Source organism: Poecilia reticulata, linkage group LG3 (assembly GCF_000633615.1).
Source record: "Poecilia reticulata strain Guanapo linkage group LG3, Guppy_female_1.0+MT, whole genome shotgun sequence".
Lineage (NCBI taxonomy): Eukaryota > Metazoa > Chordata > Actinopteri > Cyprinodontiformes > Poeciliidae > Poecilia > Poecilia reticulata.
In genome coordinates, this window is record NC_024333.1 from 26,963,325 (window position 1) to 26,982,265 (window position 18,941).

At 39.2% G+C, this 18,941-nt stretch overlaps 2 protein-coding genes and 1 non-coding gene across 5 annotated transcripts in view; 1 reads left to right on the plus strand and 2 right to left on the minus strand.

The window, feature by feature from the left end:
* Positions 1–12,365, minus strand: part of LOC103462736 (FERM domain-containing protein 5) — a 68,796-nt gene extending 56,431 nt beyond the window's left edge. Inside the window, exons 1-2 of the mRNA XM_008405703.2 lie at positions 11,582–12,365; positions 11,291–11,382 (exon numbers count right to left, since the gene is read on the minus strand). Coding sequence (XP_008403925.1) covers positions 11,291–11,382; positions 11,582–11,816 — 327 coding nt within the window. The 5' untranslated portion in view covers positions 11,817–12,365. The remainder of the gene's footprint in view (positions 1–11,290; positions 11,383–11,581) is intronic.
* Positions 12,366–13,369: 1,004 nt separating this feature from the next.
* On the plus strand, positions 13,370–18,660 carry cry5 (cryptochrome circadian regulator 5). 3 transcript variants are annotated; one of them, XM_008405491.2, is made up of 11 exons: positions 13,370–13,445; positions 14,994–15,216; positions 15,324–15,518; positions 15,622–15,740; positions 15,844–15,998; positions 16,285–16,425; positions 16,499–16,666; positions 16,762–16,902; positions 17,058–17,209; positions 17,806–18,026; positions 18,137–18,660. In XM_008405491.2, the coding sequence occupies exons 1-11, from the start codon at positions 13,403–13,405 to the stop codon at positions 18,196–18,198; spliced, it is 1,620 nt and encodes a 539-aa protein (XP_008403713.1). In that variant the 5' UTR covers positions 13,370–13,402; the 3' UTR covers positions 18,199–18,660. The 3 variants fall into 3 exon arrangements, with proteins under 3 accessions (XP_008403713.1, XP_008403716.1, XP_008403715.1); XM_008405494.1 differs by lacking the exon at positions 13,370–13,445 and adding an exon at positions 14,459–14,546; XM_008405493.2 differs by lacking the exon at positions 13,370–13,445 and adding an exon at positions 14,818–14,860.
* trnah-gug (transfer RNA histidin (anticodon GUG)) lies at positions 14,074–14,145 on the minus strand. Its single transcript has one exon. It is a non-coding gene; the product is annotated as a tRNA-His (tRNA).
* Positions 18,661–18,941: the final 281 nt, after the last annotated feature.

Here is an 18,941-nt window from a genome sequence, read left to right on the forward strand (position 1 = left end):
AATACCAGGCCTTTATTACATGTAACAACACGCAGGGAGGCACTTTCCCTGGGGACAGCAAGTGGGACAAATACAACGCAAACACCCACACACACACACACACACACACACACACACACACACACACACACACACACACACACACACACACACACACACACACACACCACAGACCACAGCACATAACCTCAGACAGTGGAAGCACTCTTAATTAGTCCATGGTAAACCGGACTCATGAACATCACAAGTTCATACACAGTGTTTGAGATTCAATTGTACTCATTATTCTGGAAGTGTAAAATATTATATCTCAAAGCAACTTTTTTCTTATGCATTTATGCAAATTCATTTAGTCTCTGTGATGCAAAGTAATTAGCGGATGGTGTGTTTCCCTTTAGAAAGGTTCTGAAGTTATTACAGTCATCTTTCTGGGGTAAAGCTGTCATTTTTCTGAGCCCAGATATTTAATCTTGAAGGTCTTGCACAAATGCACAACTCACAGAAGTGGGCTTAGACAAAGGACACTGCTGTCTGCAAAGTGCAGAGCCAGCACTCCCAACAGGACATCAGCATCTTAGTGTAATTAAAGCTTTTTGCCTTTTCAAAGAATCCTCGTACCTCAGTGGACATAGGATACTGCAGATTTCCTTGATCCTGTAGGAATTCACACAAACTGTCACAATCACACATGCACCTACAGCAGTACTTGTCGAAATGCTAGTTTATAGTGATGTAAAAAAAAAAGAGACCATGATAAACATTTCAAAAAGTTTTACACACACTGATGATGCACAATAGACAAAATTGGTAAAAATGCACATCCTTTAAACTGAGGCTTTACATTATGCACTTCTGGAGATTTAAGATTTATTTTTCATTTGCTTTTCTGGATCATTCCAGAACGCTGTTCCCATAGTTAGAGTCATTTGGAGAACTTCTGCAACATAGAGGTGACAAATGTTGTTGACAAGAAGAGCTGAATGCAGTTTTTGAATCAAAATGTGTTTTGTTTTACACCTAAAAAAATAACTATTTATTAGTTCTTAGTTTTAAGAGCCAGTCTAGCAGTTTTCTTAGCACTGCTACACAAGAATAACATTAAAAACAACAAACAAAAAGCACAAATAAGGATAATTAAAACTGCCTCGCTGAACTTAATTTGTATGGCGATAAAATGGGAACAAAGAGAGGAATTGTCCTGAATTGAACATGTGAGCCACAGCTGAGTAAAAATCACACCACTGAGACTGAAATCAGTAAACACAGAATCACTGCCGTGCCTCGGCTTGTCCTTTCTGGCGACATCCTCGGTGAATCCATGCCGTTACCCAACAAGCTTTGTCTCCCCTTTAATGTCTGACATGAAAGAGTGCATGAGAAGACTCGAGTGAGAATGAGAGACAGCTCTCTCATTTCTGTAAAGCCGTACAGATTTCCCAGCAGTGAATCCTGCGCAGGGGTAAGATGGATTTCTCTGCCTGTCTGATATAAACCAGTGTTGCAGCATTAATACACATCCGTTCTGCTAATCTCCAGAGTGTTGCTGCTGCTGCTGAGTGAAGAAGTATACAAAAAAAATGTAACAGCCTTCTGAAAATAAATGGAGTAGGAACAGTATGCACTATTAGATGTAAAAAAGTGGATAGGAGACACAGAAATAGCGAATTACAAACTATGAACTATTCATTAGTAAAGCCTGTTCGTTTTAGCTGTCCTATTCAMTGCATAATCCCCAATCTAAAGCTGTTAACATACATCCAGAAGGGCAATTTGGTTTGAGCTGTTAAAGTCTGACTGTTGCTCGGCTCCTAAAATTGTGCTAGAATCTTCTCCGTGTCTCCTGTATATGACAGAGAAATTACATAATTATGTTTCATCTGCAAATTTAAAACGAGCCTGCTGGGGACATGTTCAYACTGCACACAACGTCCTCAGTACTGATTATAACAATTTATTGCAACACTGTGTTGCTCTAATGCATGGATGGCTTGAGCTTTCCATTTCTCAAAGGCGCAAATTGTTCACATGAAAAATAAAGTAACGGCTAAGTGAGGTTGTGTTTTATTACGTAGCCTCTAATGCTAATGTTCACATGGTAACATCTTCCTGTGCAGGTGAGATGCTATGCAGAGGTTCATATTGTYATTACAGTTTTATATATGATCTCTTTATATCAATGGGAAAATTGAATTCGTGCACTTTGCAGAAAATTATTTTTGCTTCTCCCTCATTTTCCTTTTAGCAAAAATGCTAAAGAATTGAGGAATGTTTTCAAATGTCGATTTGTCGATCAACTAAAGTAAATGTGTTAAACCTGGAAACAAAATAACATTTTTGTTCTGTAATTTAAAAATCTAAACATATGGTTACAATAAAACCAAGCAAGCTTTTTCAATTGGTCACATTCCTTAAGTTGTTCTAAGCAAGTTTTACTTGCAGTGGGTGGATTAAAGGCAAAATGTCATCTGGCTCATCACTGAAATGAAAATTGTGATAATATTTGAAATTATATAAATATCATTCATCTTTACATTTGATTCATTTATTGACTCCACAAGACTAAGTATATGCAACAGATTCTGAAAACATACATATTATSAAATATTAAATTTTTTACTTCACAGGCGTAACTATATTTTGAGGCATCAAAGAATCAACAAACTCAGACTTTCTGACAWGCACTATGAAGTGAGGATGTGCCTTAAAAGGAAAAGTGGATTCGTTGTATTATCAGAACCAACTGCAGCTGTATTGATAAACTAAACAGMCTGTGAAAATAAATGGAAATATGATTGCAAATATGGTAAATATTAGACTTGGAATGCAGATCTGAAGGCTCCCACACAAAAGAGTCTCAGTTTATTATATATCAGAGTAGGTTTTTTTTTTTTGGAAATAATTCGAAAATTGATATCTGACTTCCTAATAGACTTTACTCTGCACCCATGCAGACAACAACATTTCACCATTTCTACAGTTTCTGTTTAGTTCTTTGCATTTCAGATACTTTAATACGGCAATKAGAATCTTTTGCCAACCAGAGGGAAACTCAGAGYGAAGCAGGCAACTTGACGTCCGACTGTCTATAACTTAGACATAATCACTAGTCTGCATCCTAACAGAGTTTAAAACAAAGAAAAGCCTCTATACTGGCTGTCTTTTGTTGAAATGTCTTTAGCATCATTACCAGTGTGACATATTGCATATCTTCATTGTGTTGTCTGCAAGTGTCAAGCTTACTCAGGCAAAGCTCATTAACTCGCTCAGCCGCAGAGTTGCCAGCTTATAGAAGGTAGTCAGACAGTGAGAGGAAAATAAGAGTAATGAAAGTAAAAATGGGAACAGAGAGAGATTTTTTTGGGAGGAATTTGGGGACCAAGAGCATAAAGAAAGAAGACGGCTGCCTGAGACTTCAAACAGACGGGTAGAAGAGAGACAGTTAAAAGGCAAACGAATAAAAAGGGWGAATAAACAGAATTTGGTTTACTTATGAACCTCACTGAGATGCTGCTGAAGCACATTCTTTGAGTGTGCTGGAAAGTAGGTTGACTCTGTTGCATTGCTGATCATAGCTTGAAGCGCTGACCCGCCTGACATTAATGACATTTGGAAAACAAAAGGTGACATAATCCCGATCTTGAACAAAGATATTTTCGCATATTTTTCATACCTGTCAAGGAAAATGTGAAATTCAAGACCTTCATCATTGAATTAAGCTAATAAGATAAACTAGACCTATCTGTCTGTCTGTCCTTTGCCTTTTACTTAAGCTGATTAACCCTCCYTGTTGTGTCTGTAAGATAAACTCAAAACTTATAGTATTTTCTGTTCTAACCAGCAAAAGTGTTTAAAATTGATAGTTTATGTCAATGAATGCCAGTATCATCAATATGAAAACCATGTTTATGTATAAGACGGTCAAATGGTTTTGTCATATTTTCATTATGACAGTTCTCTTGTGAAAAATGTCATATTTTCATTAAACTACTTGTGTCATTATTATGTCATTATTGTGTATTGAAAATGCACAATACAGGACCATACACTATTTTTACACCTATTTGAAATCTACAGTTATATTACACTTGAGTATTTACAGTTTTCTTGGTTGCTTTCATGCAGGTGTCAACTCAACTCAAACTCTACATCTGCAAAACAGTTAACACACAGAGCGTTAAGAAAAGCTGTATATAGTCAGCAGTGTAGTTAATTTTGACAGACRTAAAATAAGCAAAAAAAATAAAGTTATTAAACAGCAGTGAGTGGTATGTAAGCAATTGCTGAATGTCCAAAAGAATTTGCAATTCATCTGAAGGAATGAAAACGCGATACTGTAATGCGCACCATGACTAAATGTTGTGGAGGCTGAACAGTCAGTTAGAAGATCTTTAATTCTGATCAGAAAAAAATGCATCAAACAAATGAGAAAAAACTGCAAATAAATGTGTTTTAGTTCAATAAGAATTTGCCTGTATTGTYATGTTTAACTGAAATAAATTCAAGCKAAATCAGACTCCAAAGTTAGATGTATTATGCTGAGAGCCTTGAGGGCTTACCTCAGCATTTCTACACATTAAAGATTTACATATCATCTTGCTGGCTCTACCATAAAAAAGACAAGTCACTTTCATATTATAGCAGGACTGCTTAAAGCTGGTGGTGATGCAGCACACAGAGCACTTTTACTGTATGTTAATGCGTTATCTCTGAGAGAAAGAAAAAAGTGTGAAAGCGCCGTCATTCCCGGTTTGTGATGGTTGCCATTGTTGTCCTTACGAGCTAATAAGACCTCAGGTTGGATCTGGAAAACGTTGGGTTCGTTAGTATATGGTAAGTGATGTACACTGAAGCTTTATGAAGTAAGGCTGAAAGAAAAAACACACACTTCCTCACACTATTAAAGGTGTTACGTGTATCACCAAGAACTGTGAGCTGCAAAATCAAGCCTGTTAACATTTTCTTTGTTAAGATGCCTAAAATGTGGAGATGGAGAGTTAGTGAACTTATTTACTGAAAGAAGTAAAGTTGAGTTATTGTTTGAATATAAGTATTCAAACAAATTAAATTTAAGCCAACCGTGTATGAGTTTCAGCAGGRCTTTGAGGTAAAGAGTAAAAGAAACAGGCCCTTGAATGGATGAAAACAAAATATGTTCCAACCTCTGTTCCAATTTTAGCAGAGCACACCAGGAGGAAAACATCATGAGAGCASAGAGACCACTTTGGAGAAAGGAGCAACCTATTTCAATAATGCATTCACATCACAAATGAGACACTCCGCTTCCAAGTTCTGTATTTGGCTTCAAAAGAACRGCCTTAATTTCATTAGTGAGCTATAAAGAAGCTGAGCTAGTGCCAGGTGACTAAACCACTTACTCACACTGATGAAGTGCCACTCTTTGCGTCAGTGGTATTCTATCATTCATTTTGCTTTCAGTCTCTGAAATTCATATTTTGGTCCATGATAAGAATATCAATTAAACAAAAAAACTCTAAATGATCTCAGTTTTACTCGGTAGGTGRATGTGATGGCGTGCTCTAATGTGCTTCAATTGTAAAAACAACACAAAMGTCTCCGACTGACTTTCCTTTCCTCCAAAAAACATCATTCAAATGATATATCTAATATATTTAATTAGAAACTAATGAAAAAAAAAAAAACAGCTCAAATAATTAGGTGTGTGTTGGGGGTGTGGGTGTTCTGCAGTTTCATTGGGATAAGGTTGATTAACAGCACCAGACTTCATCTAATTAAGCTGCTTCCATGACAACAAAATTCAACCAGAGCAAAATAAAAAGAAACTCCCAGGCAAAAACATATGAATGAAATCATCGGGGTGTTTGTTTTTCTGTCACTCAGATAAATAGGAAGATATGAAACTGGATTAAGTTGTTAATATTATATGACATTTTGATTGTAAATATCAGGCTAAAAATATCTCAATTCCTAAATCATTAGGACATAGTGGTATAATTTAGTTACCTTACAAATTAATTTCAGAAAATATACATACTGAGTGCCTAAAAATGCACTATTGATCAACACATTGCATTGCAAAAGTCTACTCCACAAGCTTTAATATATTTTTTAGGACTTATGTGAGATAGACCAACAGTTGTGCAGATAAATAGCACAGCAATACATAGTAGTGAGGTGAAAGGACATTGATATAAGGTTTTCAGATTTATTACAAAGCTCCAATAGTTCTCCAATTTGTACTGTTTTCCACTGTGATTTTCCTTCTGCCACCTAAACACAATTATAATTTCAGGGCTAGAATTAAGACTGTGCGTTAATAAAACGAAATAAAAAAAGAATCAATAAAGTTATGAGAGACCTTTTAAACGTTCCTGCAAACAGCCGGGGCGTCAGGATGAGTTCTAGGATTTAAGATCTGTTTAAGAAGTTAATCATTTAATATGACTAACCCAAAMCTGAGAGAAGTGGATGTTAATCCTTTAGGTCCTTCATTTCACAGCTTCCACTACGTCACCCTTGATTTCTAACACTAATTTCAGAAACAAATAAGAGTTATTTGCCAGAGGACCTCAAAGACTGTGCAGACCTCTAGAATATAGAGACAAGATGTCGCTGAAAGAAAAACCATCGAGGATCTACAGTGAAATCTTAAAATCAATCCTGAAACGCAACAAACTTTGTTGCTACTATTTTTTTGTATTTCTTCACYTCTACAGCACAGATGCATCCTTCTGCTCGCTTCTCCATCAATTAATCATCTGCCTAATTTCCTTCCTGCAAAATCATTTGTGTGCATCAGCACWAGGCTGGATCATACCAGTTTGTTGCATAAATGCAAGCGCCTGTGGATGTCCTGAAGGGTAAAGCCAGGATGAAAGAACTTGAAAGATCAATGAGCATGAGTTTCCCCCGTGTTTGAGGGATTATAGAGTAATCAGCAGCAGTGTCATTAATGGCTGAGGGGACCAAGTGTGCTGGTTGCATGTAATAAATGGATGTTGGTGAGAGAATTTGATTAGGCTTGAAACCTGGCATGCTCATTTGCAAACTGAACAGTGTGGTGCCACAGTTTGTATGAAAAGAAACACGTTTCACCTTTCCGTCAGCTTCTGTGCTGCCTGTAGCTTTCCYTTTAAGGAAGGTCATAGCTAGCATCATTCCCACATGATGTGATTTCAGTGTAAAAGTGAAAAAGGCTAATTGAGCTAAACGTAGAGTTTGCCCGCTCCGGGGCCTCGTGAGGACCCTTTTCTTTTTTCTGGGCCACATCTCTGAGGTCTCCAGGACAAGACAGGAACCACACGCTCTCATTTTCAATGCACACACACACACACGCGCACACACACACACACACACACACACACACACACACAATGTTAGCCTTCACAATAATAACTCGAATGTCAGGACTGAAGGTGAGAAATGAGATCAGCGGTGTTGGCTTGTTTCTACTGACTTCAGTAAGTAGAACATGTAAAACATAATTATCTTAGTTCCCTCAATGTCACGTTCACAAGAAACATTATGGTGGTAAATAAAACAACAATTGATTAAGCTGATTATCCCATTTATGTTTCCTTTGATTCTCGATTAGAGGTCCATAGTGTAAAATAAAAGCGTCTTTCATAATTTCTCCTGATATGAAAAGCAAACAACAAAAGCTAATCCCCCTCACTGGAAGCTGAACAACACCATTAAACATTCTGTCCCTGATGCGTGCTTTTATTTGGAAAAGAGTGGGACCTTCATGCCTTGACAGCCGAACACTTTGACTCATGTTGGGGTGATGGAATTGCTTAAATGGTCAGGGAGAACAAGCAGGGTCTACTTCAGTTCACACAACTCATGAAAAAATACATCATGCGTTTTATCCTTCTTTGGCCAGATAATACTGTGCAAAAATATCCAGAGTTTTGTTTGTGAAGAAATTGAGTTCAAGCTGCTGTCACACTGTTTTCGAGTTAACCATGTATGTGTATATTTTTTTTAAATTGTTTTTACACAGGTCTAAACTTGATAAAAAGAAGATGATTTTGTAGAACATTAAGTTCTGTCATGTATCCTGTCACAGTGCCTTCATACTGGGATCAGTGGTATGGAATTCAATGTTCTGTGGGTCATTACTGGGTACGTTGCTWTTAATGAAGTTAATGTGTTAGCTTAAGTTCGGGAGCAGAYCTCTAACCACACCTCTAATTTTCCAGGCAGCCTGTTTATACTCTGCTCACCCAATCATCTCAGTCTGTTAGGTTTCGTCAACCCCACCCTCCCATACCCTCTACCTCTGTCATTTCATCCCTCTTTATTCTTTGCTTTCTTTTTGCTGCAGGTTTCGTCTAGGGGAGGGGTGTCCAAAGTCGGTCCTCGAGGACCGGCATCCTGCACGTTTTAGTTCTCTCCCTGGTGGTAGTAACAACCTTTTCAGCTTGTCAATGTTCCTCTTAGTCCTTCTAACGAGCCATCATTTGATCCAGGTGTGCTAAATCAGGGAGAGAACTAAAACATGCAGGATGCCGGCCCTCGAGGACCAACTTTGGGCACCCCTGGTCTAGGGGGCCCTATGAGGGYTTGGGAAAAATAAGAGGAACCRTTTCCYGAAGACCAAACCCTGACACAGAGTCTTCACCTCTCAAGCCCTCCATCATTCTCCCCAGATACCCAAATCATTCAGATCATTCATCCCCTTCACCCCTTYATCCCTTCATCCCTCCATCCCTTCATCAATAATCTCTAACCCTATATCTTTGTGGCGTAGCCCTTGCTAGTGAACTGTAACATAAATACAGTGCCTGCAAAAAGTRTTCATTCTCTGAAATATTTTATGCTTCTTTTGCTTTTACAAATCAATCACAATYGACAAWATGTTGTGTTTTTTGACTAAAGAACTTCACCAAAAAACTTCAAAGTCAAAACGTAAACAGAGTTCTATAAAAAAATTATTATAATTGGACACAAAAATTCAACATAAAATAAGTAATAGCATAAATATTCAGTCACTTCAAAGAGATTGAGCTAATTCAACAGAGGTCCAGCCAGTTGGTGCTGGGAGTCTCAAAATGAGTGGAATGGAGATCACCTAAGTATGCTGAGCGTGTCTAAAGTGATAGTAGTGTAAAGACAGCTGTGGCTGGAAGGTCAGTTCGCTGGTTAATCAGTATTCCTGACTACCACAACGACAAGAGGACAAAATAACACTCCAAGCAAATCAGAGAAAAGGTTACTGAAAAGTYTAAGTCAAAGCTTTATGGGAGAGGTGCAATGAGAAAACAACTGTTGAAGAAACCTCGTGTGAAGGTTTGCCAAAAGGGAAGGTGAGAGACTTCCTATTTATCCCATCCATTCCACAYGCTAAAAATTGTGAATTTTAGTTTTTACAAAAATGGCTAAAACTTAATCTCATTCTCATGATTCTAATGTGAATTATGGGATATAAATCACGTCTCATTTGCCGAATGTACTGATGCTCCTCAAGWACAGCGTAATTTTTCCAGCTACGCAGAAAACTATTTGTTTAAAAGAAATTTCATGGAAAGTTCATTGAAAAAACATCCATCTTTATCTCCACTTGTTTTCCACTTATCTTCTTAACAATAAAGAAGAGAGGGCAAGCAGATAAAGATCTGAAACTGTCATGGAGTCACCTCTTTTTAGTCACACACACTCAGTTGTTGTACATGAGAAACTTGCTTTGCTTTTCCTGTCATTTCCTAGAAATATGCAGGTGTTGATGGCCTTTATGTGTCGTCATCTCTGATTCAGCAGCACTGAAATCCCTTTAGAAAATGAGCATCAAACGCAACTGCAGCAGTGATACAGTCACACATCAAACGCAGAGAGCCACTTGTTGTATGAAGCACTGAATATGCATTAATCATAATGTCTCTTGAACTTCAGCACTCAAACAAATGGTCTGAAGTCATGTCTCGTCTTTATTCGTGTCAATGTTGACTTTTAGGACAAACCGTAACCTCGTAGAAGGGTTTTGTTTTCACAAAATATTCAAGGCTTTACTAAAGCAGAATGAAAACTCAGAGAATAAGACTGATGAGTAACAGGACTGATAAGCAGCAAATACACAACMTCAGAAAACTATAAAGCAGACCTTCAACAAACTCTAACATTATTTATCATACACTACAACATAGGTCCAAAACAGAACTTGAAAAGTAATAAAATGGCCTGGTCTAGTAGTTTGTCTATTTTCACAACAGACAATAATATCTATGACAATGCCATTATGTTGCAAAATATATGTTTCTTTTCTCRTTTTCCATGAATGTGTACAGTTTCACTGAAGACATTTTGCGAAACATAAGTTTGATTTTGTTTTTATTTGAAGGGTCTTGCAGATTTTTGWAGGCTTAGATACATTTYGAYCCAAAAAACTCTTTGAATTGTTAAGGTTGCCGACTCCGGGTCTTTGTTTTCTCAAAAATGTACTGTTTGGGACAACTKTTATCTAAAATTGACGTTTGCATTGTCTGCAATAGAAAGAAAAAAAGCCTAATTRAGTTCAAAAATACACAAGGCCTTTTTAGTTATAGTCTCTATACTGTTACATTTTTTTAATATACATTTCTAAACTTTCCTTTTAACATGACAGCGAAGMATTTTCAATAATACATGAGCAATAATCTGATTAATTGGTCCTCCTGATTTATCCTCAAGCTGTGGTTCTGTGGTTGCACACTGAAACCACTCATCCTGCCAGTGGATCCAAAAACCTCCACTAAGCCAACTACTGACTTTGCTCAAGACCAGATTATCTTGATTTTAAATCCAGCGCAATGCAAGCATAAATCTGTAAAATATAAGCGCTTATGCATAGATGGATTTTTGTGGGTGTGTGTGTGTGTGTGNTCAAAAATACACAAGGCCTTTTTAGTTATAGTCTCTATACTGTTACATTTTTTTAATATACATTTCTAAACTTTCCTTTTAACATGACAGCGAAGCATTTTCAATAATACATGAGCAATAATCTGATTAATTGGTCCTCCTGATTTATCCTCAAGCTGTGGTTCTGTGGTTGCACACTGAAACCACTCATCCTGCCAGTGGATCCAAAAACCTCCACTAAGCCAACTACTGACTTTGCTCAAGACCAGATTATCTTGATTTTAAATCCAGCGCAATGCAAGCATAAATCTGTAAAATATAAGCGCTTATGCATAGATGGATTTTTGTGGGTGTGTGTGTGTGTGTGTGCGTATTATGCTCCCAGTTGGCGTGTAGTGCTGTCTGATTAATCCTTTAAATTTTCTACGCAGTGCACGCACAGCATGCGGTCATGATGATGGCATGTCCTCACAGGTAATTCTCTGACGAAAGCAGCTTCTGCAGCCCTTCTGTCCTGAGAGGCGTCAGAGCACAAAAACGCAGCCACATCCGTCATGAACCAGCCTGCAAAGAGGATGATGCCTTCTTTCATGTGTTTACAACAAGCAGTGAAAGACATGAACGGACAAACGTCATTTCACCTGATCACTCCCTCCTCCCTTAACGCCAAACAAAAAAACAAACAAAAAAAAAAAACCGAAACACAACAAAACAAAAAACAGTGAGGTGAATGGAGAAGGAGCAAACGTCGGTCCCCACTGACCTGGATCGTGCAGGTGTACTCCGAGTCGTCCAGCAGCCTCACCGTGCAGTTGCATTCCCTGTCCAGACTCCTGACGCTGCTGCTCATCAGTCGGCTCAGCATCTTCTCGATCGTCTGCAAACGGGACCAGAGAGAAGCGCACAGACACGGGTCGACTTTCTGTCAGGTTAACGGCGTCCCTGCTCCGTGCTCCAACACCTGGTCGGTGGCGGCGACTGGTGCATCGTTTTATCATCAGCGTGTGAGTGACTCTTATCAGCAGCAGCGTGTCTTCACTCGGACAAGGACTGGAGGATACCGCATCCGCGTCTGCTGCTGCCGGCGATGACAACGACGGTCTGGTTGGTCCGTCACCCCCTCACCACACCTGCCCAAGCCCCTGCCATGCCATGCCGCTCGCTCGCTCTCAGCGCTTGCTGGTTGCTGAATGAGGAGTCTGCCAGCAGCCAGCTGAGCTTTGGCTGAGATGCTGCCTGCGCGGACACAACGACAGGAGGCGAAATTCCGATAGGCTGCTGTACGTCGTGACGGCAGCCACATGGTCGAGCATAATAACACAGCAGGGCCCCCCCCCGCTAAACAGGTCAAACTTTAGACAGGTGAGAGTCTGAGTGCATTTTTCAACGACTGACATGTCAAAAGGAAAAAGGCATTGGACAAGTTGATCATCTCTTTTATCATTTGATATTTCTAATTTTGGTTTTGGGTTTTACAAACAGGAATTGCAGTGGCTGTGAAAATGTACACATGCCTGTTAAAATGTCCATTCCTTTGATAAGTAATTCCAAAACTTTTATGCCGTTGCCATAAAAAGCATAAAAGGACTGGGCAATTAAAGTGAAAGCTCATTTATTTGATACTCAAAGGCTGCAGTAGCCTGGTTGGAAAGATGGGCTGACAAGAAATGTCAGATTTGGAGAATTTCTAAAGTGACTGTCAAGTCAAGATGTAGCACCTTGAATGATGAAATGAAATGAAAATAAAGTTTTATTTAAAGAAAGCAAAMACTTGTAAAATTGGTTAAGAATATTTTCTTTTCTTTTAACAAAGTAGTTTTTTTTCTGTATATTTTATCTGAAATATTTTACCACAAATTCCTGACCTTATAACAAACTGCACAGAGCCGTTGTAGGCACTTTGTGGATGAAACTCATTTCAGCTGCTGGTGTCCAGAATCGTGCTTTTTCAGCCATGATACATATCTTACAACAATAAATGRCGGTTGACTTGCAAATTAAGAGCTTTACTTTTTGACTCAGCTTTTTCTTCTTGATAGGCCGGAGCAGTTCCCAGCTTACAAAGACGAAGACCAGTTTTGTCTATCCTAACATGTCTTCTGGAAAAGTCATCAAGATACCGAAACTGGAAAGAGGTCAGGTCATGCACCAAAGCAAGACATGGTACAGAAGTCAGTTATTTTTGACTTGTTTATTAAGACCTTTCTGTTAATATGATGAATGTGGAATCACATCAAAAATGTATTGAGGCAAAACTTCTTACATCACTATCTAATTGCAATGATTTTCCTAATCTTTGGGTAAAATCTGTTTTTGAGTTTATACACTAAATGAGAATGGTTGAGTTCTGGATTTTACAGAGCACAGTCTTYTAATGGGAATATGCAGATTTTCAGTTTCATGAGCAATGTCTCCCCCTAGTGATGATTTGGGATTGACAGAGACAAATGAACGTGTGCAAAAACCTCCGCCTACAACAGAAATGTGAATTTNGAGCTTTACTTTTTGACTCAGCTTTTTCTTCTTGATAGGCCGGAGCAGTTCCCAGCTTACAAAGACGAAGACCAGTTTTGTCTATCCTAACATGTCTTCTGGAAAAGTCATCAAGATACCGAAACTGGAAAGAGGTTGGGTCATGCACCAAAGCAATTATACATGATACAGAAGTCAGTTATTTTTGACTTGTTTATTAAGACCTTTCTGTTAATATGATGAATGTGGAATCACATCAAAAATGTATTGAGGCAAAACTTCTTACATCACTATCTAATTGCAATGATTTTCCTAATCTTTGGGTAAAATCTGTTTTTGAGTTTATACACTAAATGAGAATGGTTGAGTTCTGGATTTTACAGAGCACAGTCTTYTAATGGGAATATGCAGATTTTCAGTTTCATGAGCAATGTCTCCCCCTAGTGATGATTTGGGATTGACAGAGACAAATGAACGTGTGCAAAAACCTCCGCCTACAACAGAAATGTGAATTTTGTAGAACAATTGAACTAAGGCTATACTATGCTACACTAAAACAGGTGCATACTTTTAAAATGCTGCCTTCTGAATGCGGTAAACAACRCAAGGTAAATGATTCTAAAGTGTTCGGGTAGTACTTACAACTGAAAATACACATCGCATGACGTTTCTGTACAGTACAATTGTGTATAAATCAGCGTTACAAATACTTTCCAATCATTTTAAATTTATCAGAAGCGAAAAATAAAAAATGAACTCATCTGCCGTGACATTGTATCGCAATGCCGTGACCCGGATTCGAACCGGGGTTGCTGCGGCCACAACGCAGAGTACTAACCACTATACGATCACGGCGAGCTACGATGAGCTGCTGGTTCTGTTAGTTGAAACTTTCCAAGTSTTTCCTGCACATCAAAAAWKTTTTACTGATAATGTGTTAAAGCTTGAGTGATTTGATGAGTTACTCTTTCTTTGTATCGGATAACTGGAAAGCATGCGGATTACCGCTATATTACTGCTGTTAGTGAGAATAATTAATTGTAAAGATATAACTGTGTTCATTGCACAATACTACCATCTGGTGGTAGATGCGACGAGGTGCTGCAGAATTTTTTTTCCTTCTATTTCTGATCTCTGTTCTGATTGGTTGCGCTTGGATACGTAACCATCTGTTTCCTGTTTTGTAACACAACCAATGTGCATATTACAAAAGAGAAAATTATAGAACGGYGCGAAGAGATCCCGGTAGGGGTAAGGTAGGTAAAGCTATTTGTCAGATTAATCTTCTATCTTTGTATAACATATTGATATGTGGYCACCATAGCATACACTGACTTGGCTCCGTTGAGTTTTTGCAGTACAGTAGTTCAATTCAGTTTACTATGCAGCGTCAATTCACAACAAATGTCGTCTTGAGCCACTTTACCAAAAGAACCATTTCAATTCAGCCACCAGTATTGAATATAACATTTGTCATCAAAAATTAGATTTATTATTCAGTGCATTARGCAAAATAATCATTTGCAGAACTAAATGCAACTTATGCTCATTTCACAGGTTGTCGCTGCAGGTTCGTTGTTGCAGCAGAAGTTTCAACAGTGCAGATTTTATGCTTTTGTTGAGATTTTTTACATGTGSTATTTGACAGTGAAATTTCCATCTCTCAATTTTTAAAATGATTTCTCCCKTGTCTGCATTCACAGATCACCAGGAAATGGCTCACGTGTGCATACACTGGTTCCGTAAGGGACTCCGGTTACATGACAACCCAGCACTGATGGCTGCACTGACAGACTGTAAAGAGCTTTACCCTGTGTTCATCCTGGACCCTTACCTTCACCACACCAAAGTTGGCATCAACCGCCAGAGGTTCCTCATCGGGGCACTCAAAGACCTGGACTGCAGCCTGAGGAAACTCAACTCCAGGTAAAAACATGGACASAGCTTTCAAAGAAACATCCTTTTTAAACATTTCTCATTGATATTTACGACTGTTCTTTTATAACGACTACACCGTGTTGTGATTTGGCCAGACTGTTTGTCCTGAGGGGGAAACCAGAAGATGTGTTCCCAAAATTGTTCAACAGGTGGAACGTAACAAAGCTTACTTATGAGTATGACACAGAGCCGTACAGTCTACGTCGGGATGAGAGAGTGGCCAGTCTGGCAAAGGAACACGGAGTCGATGTCATCTACAAAATCTCCCACACGCTTTACAATATAGAAAGGTAAATGTCAATTTGAGTATGTCCAGATAGATTTTAACTGCTGTTATTCTCAATTTYCTGCACAGTAATTTTGTATTCTTTCTGGATTGCTGTYCCTCTGAAGAATAATTGAAGAAAACAATGGAAAACCTCCTCTAACTTACAAACGTTTGCAAGCAATAGTGCAAAATCTTGGTCCACCCAAGAAACCAATCCCTGCTCCAACTTTGGAAAACATGAGAGGTGTGTAGCAAACAGAACCACAGTTTGGAATACTTTGCATTAACAAGGGAATATGTTTTGGTTGTCAAAGTGTGACATTTTTTAAATTGTTTATTTGCTGAAGATGTTAAGACTCCTCGCTCACAGAAGTATGAGGACGAATACAGGATTCCAACTTTAGAGGAGCTTCAACTGGACTCACAGTTTCTGGGAGAGGAGCTGTTTCCTGGAGGAGAACAGGAAGCTCTGAGAAGACTAGATGAACACATGAAAAGAACGGTACAGACCTTTTACTCACCTACCACTACCTGCAAGACTTTGGGTTCATTCTGYAGACTAAAGCTAATTCATCTTTAGGGAAAAAGATGGAGAGGTTTACCATCTTTGGCCGTAGTGTAGTGAGTCAAATCAAGTGATCCTCTTTTAATACATCGGGAATGCTTGACTATCTGAGCCTTGCAAAGTAAATCTGAACARCCTTTCACTGAAATGACAGTTGTAATGTGACACAATGTGAAAAGGRAGCGGGATTCTGTGTCTGTAAATTTTAATCTGCTTAATTCAGGGATGGGTGTGTAGCTTTGAGAAGCCTCAGACTTCTCCAAACTCCCTGAGTCCCAGCACCACGGTCCTGAGTCCTTACGTCACCTTTGGGTGCCTCTCAGCAAGAACGTTCTGGTGGAGGCTCACTGAGGTGTACCGGGGGGTGAGTGTCACATTGTACTTCTGGTTAAATAAAAGCAGTGGCGTTAAAATGGCTAATTCTGATTTGTGCGTAGAGAAAGCATTCGGCTCCTCCAGTGTCCCTTCATGGTCAGTTGCTCTGGAGAGAGTTTTTCTACACCTGCAGTGTGGGGATCCCTAATTTTAACAAAATGAATGACAACCCAGTGTGCACAAAGGTGGATTGGGACACAAACCAGCAAAATCTTGCTGCATGGAGAGAGGTACTGCGGGTTGAAAAGTGTTCATACTCKAATTAGGGATCATTTCGATTTCTTTTCTCATTACTTTTATGTCATGATGTTGTGTTTCCCTGAAGGCTCGGACTGGTTTCCCCTTCATTGATGCAATCATGACTCAGCTGAGGCAGGAGGGCTGGATCCACCACCTGGCCCGACATGCTGTCGCTTGTTTTCTCACCAGAGGAGACCTGTGGATCAGCTGGGAAGAAGGACAGAAGGTGTGTTAGTTTGCTTTTATGTACAAATCCAATCCCGGCCTATGGGTAATAAGCATCTCGTRATCTGCAAAACGAAAGCTTTGCACAATGTTGCTTCTTTGCAGCAGRGTTTGCAGCACAGTTGTGACTGAAATAGCTTGTTGTCTCTTCCTGAGGTCTTTGAGGATCTCTTACTGGATGGTGACTGGGCTCTGAATGCAGGAAACTGGCAGTGGCTGTCGGCAAGTGCTTTCTTCCACCAGTTTTTCAGGGTTTACTCCCCCATCGCGTTCGGTAAAAAGACGGACAAAAACGGAGACTACATTAAGTNTAGGGATCATTTCGATTTCTTTTCTCATTACTTTTATGTCATGATGTTGTGTTTCCCTGAAGGCTCGGACTGGTTTCCCCTTCATTGATGCAATCATGACTCAGCTGAGGCAGGAGGGCTGGATCCACCACCTGGCCCGACATGCTGTCGCTTGTTTTCTCACCAGAGGAGACCTGTGGATCAGCTGGGAAGAAGGACAGAAGGTGTGTTAGTTTGCTTTTATGTACAAATCCAATCCCGGCCTATGGGTAATAAGCATCTCGTRATCTGCAAAACGAAAGCTTTGCACAATGTTGCTTCTTTGCAGCAGRGTTTGCAGCACAGTTGTGACTGAAATAGCTTGTTGTCTCTTCCTGAGGTCTTTGAGGATCTCTTACTGGATGGTGACTGGGCTCTGAATGCAGGAAACTGGCAGTGGCTGTCGGCAAGTGCTTTCTTCCACCAGTTTTTCAGGGTTTACTCCCCCATCGCGTTCGGTAAAAAGACGGACAAAAACGGAGACTACATTAAGTRAGATCATTTCCCCTGTTAAACTCAAATGAATTGTGTAATTTTATTGCAAYGGAGCAACGTTGAATTTAATCTGTATGCAGAAAGTACCTTCCTCTGCTGAAGAAGTTTCCACCAGAGTACATYTATGAGCCTTGGAAGGCTCCCCGCAGTGTCCAGCAAGCAGCAGGATGCATTGTGGGAAAAGACTACCCACATCCAATAGTACAGCACGAACAGATCAGCAAGAAAAACATTCAGAGAATGAAGGAGGCTTATGCTAAGAGGTCTTCAGACAACAATGAGTCACCTATCAAAAAGCAAGGTATTACAGGAATATACATCTCTCCAGGCCTTTTACCTCCTCCGCCTTAACTCACAGTTGCGGTAAAAACCCGTCTTCCTGACAACTACTTCTTTTTGCGTTTTTCATAGGTGTGAAGCGAAATGCTCCATCTGTCATTGAAATGCTGCAGAAGAAGAGCAGGAAAGAGTAATGGGACACAATGAAGAAAATGTACAAATCACTTAATAATTACCACAAAGCAATCTTTATCATAAGTTACTGAATATATTAAGGATTTTGGGACCTTGTATAAAAAATGTTCTGTCTGACCTTTTTATTATGCATATCATAAATCATTTTCCCTTTGTGTTAAATGTTTAAAAGGTACTGGGAGAAAAAAAGTTGCATTTAAAGTTAAGCTGATAAGCAGCGCAGGAGTTGATGAGTTGCAAACAGAAGAATCTGAGCAAAGACGTCTTGCACCTAAAAATKTTACTTTTTCCTCAAATTAATATTTAGACTAAGATTACTGGATATCTTATTATTAACCCTAAAAGTATTTTTATTGTTTCTTGCCTTCTAGCTAAAGTAAGTGCCTTTTATTTTACATATYGCTGCAAACCTATTTCTGCCTAAATAAAGACGATGCGAAATATAATTGGTGCTAATTATCTCTTGTCTAAGATTCCAGGATTGGTGTTACGATGTTCGTTTTTTGTGTAGAGCCACAATGAGGTTTTCCTGCTTTTCCCACCAGAGGTCACTCTAGATCTGCATGTAGACAAGGTGGGCTTCAGCTCACAAGAACACAAATGATAAACTCTTCATAAAAAAAGAAGTTTTGAAGAAAATTCAGAACCAGCGGATGAGCTCAATCTAATCTACAGTGCTYAAGTGTACTTACTATGCACCTGCTTCTTTATTTATCCAGTTCAGCGGTTCTGACGTTCAATA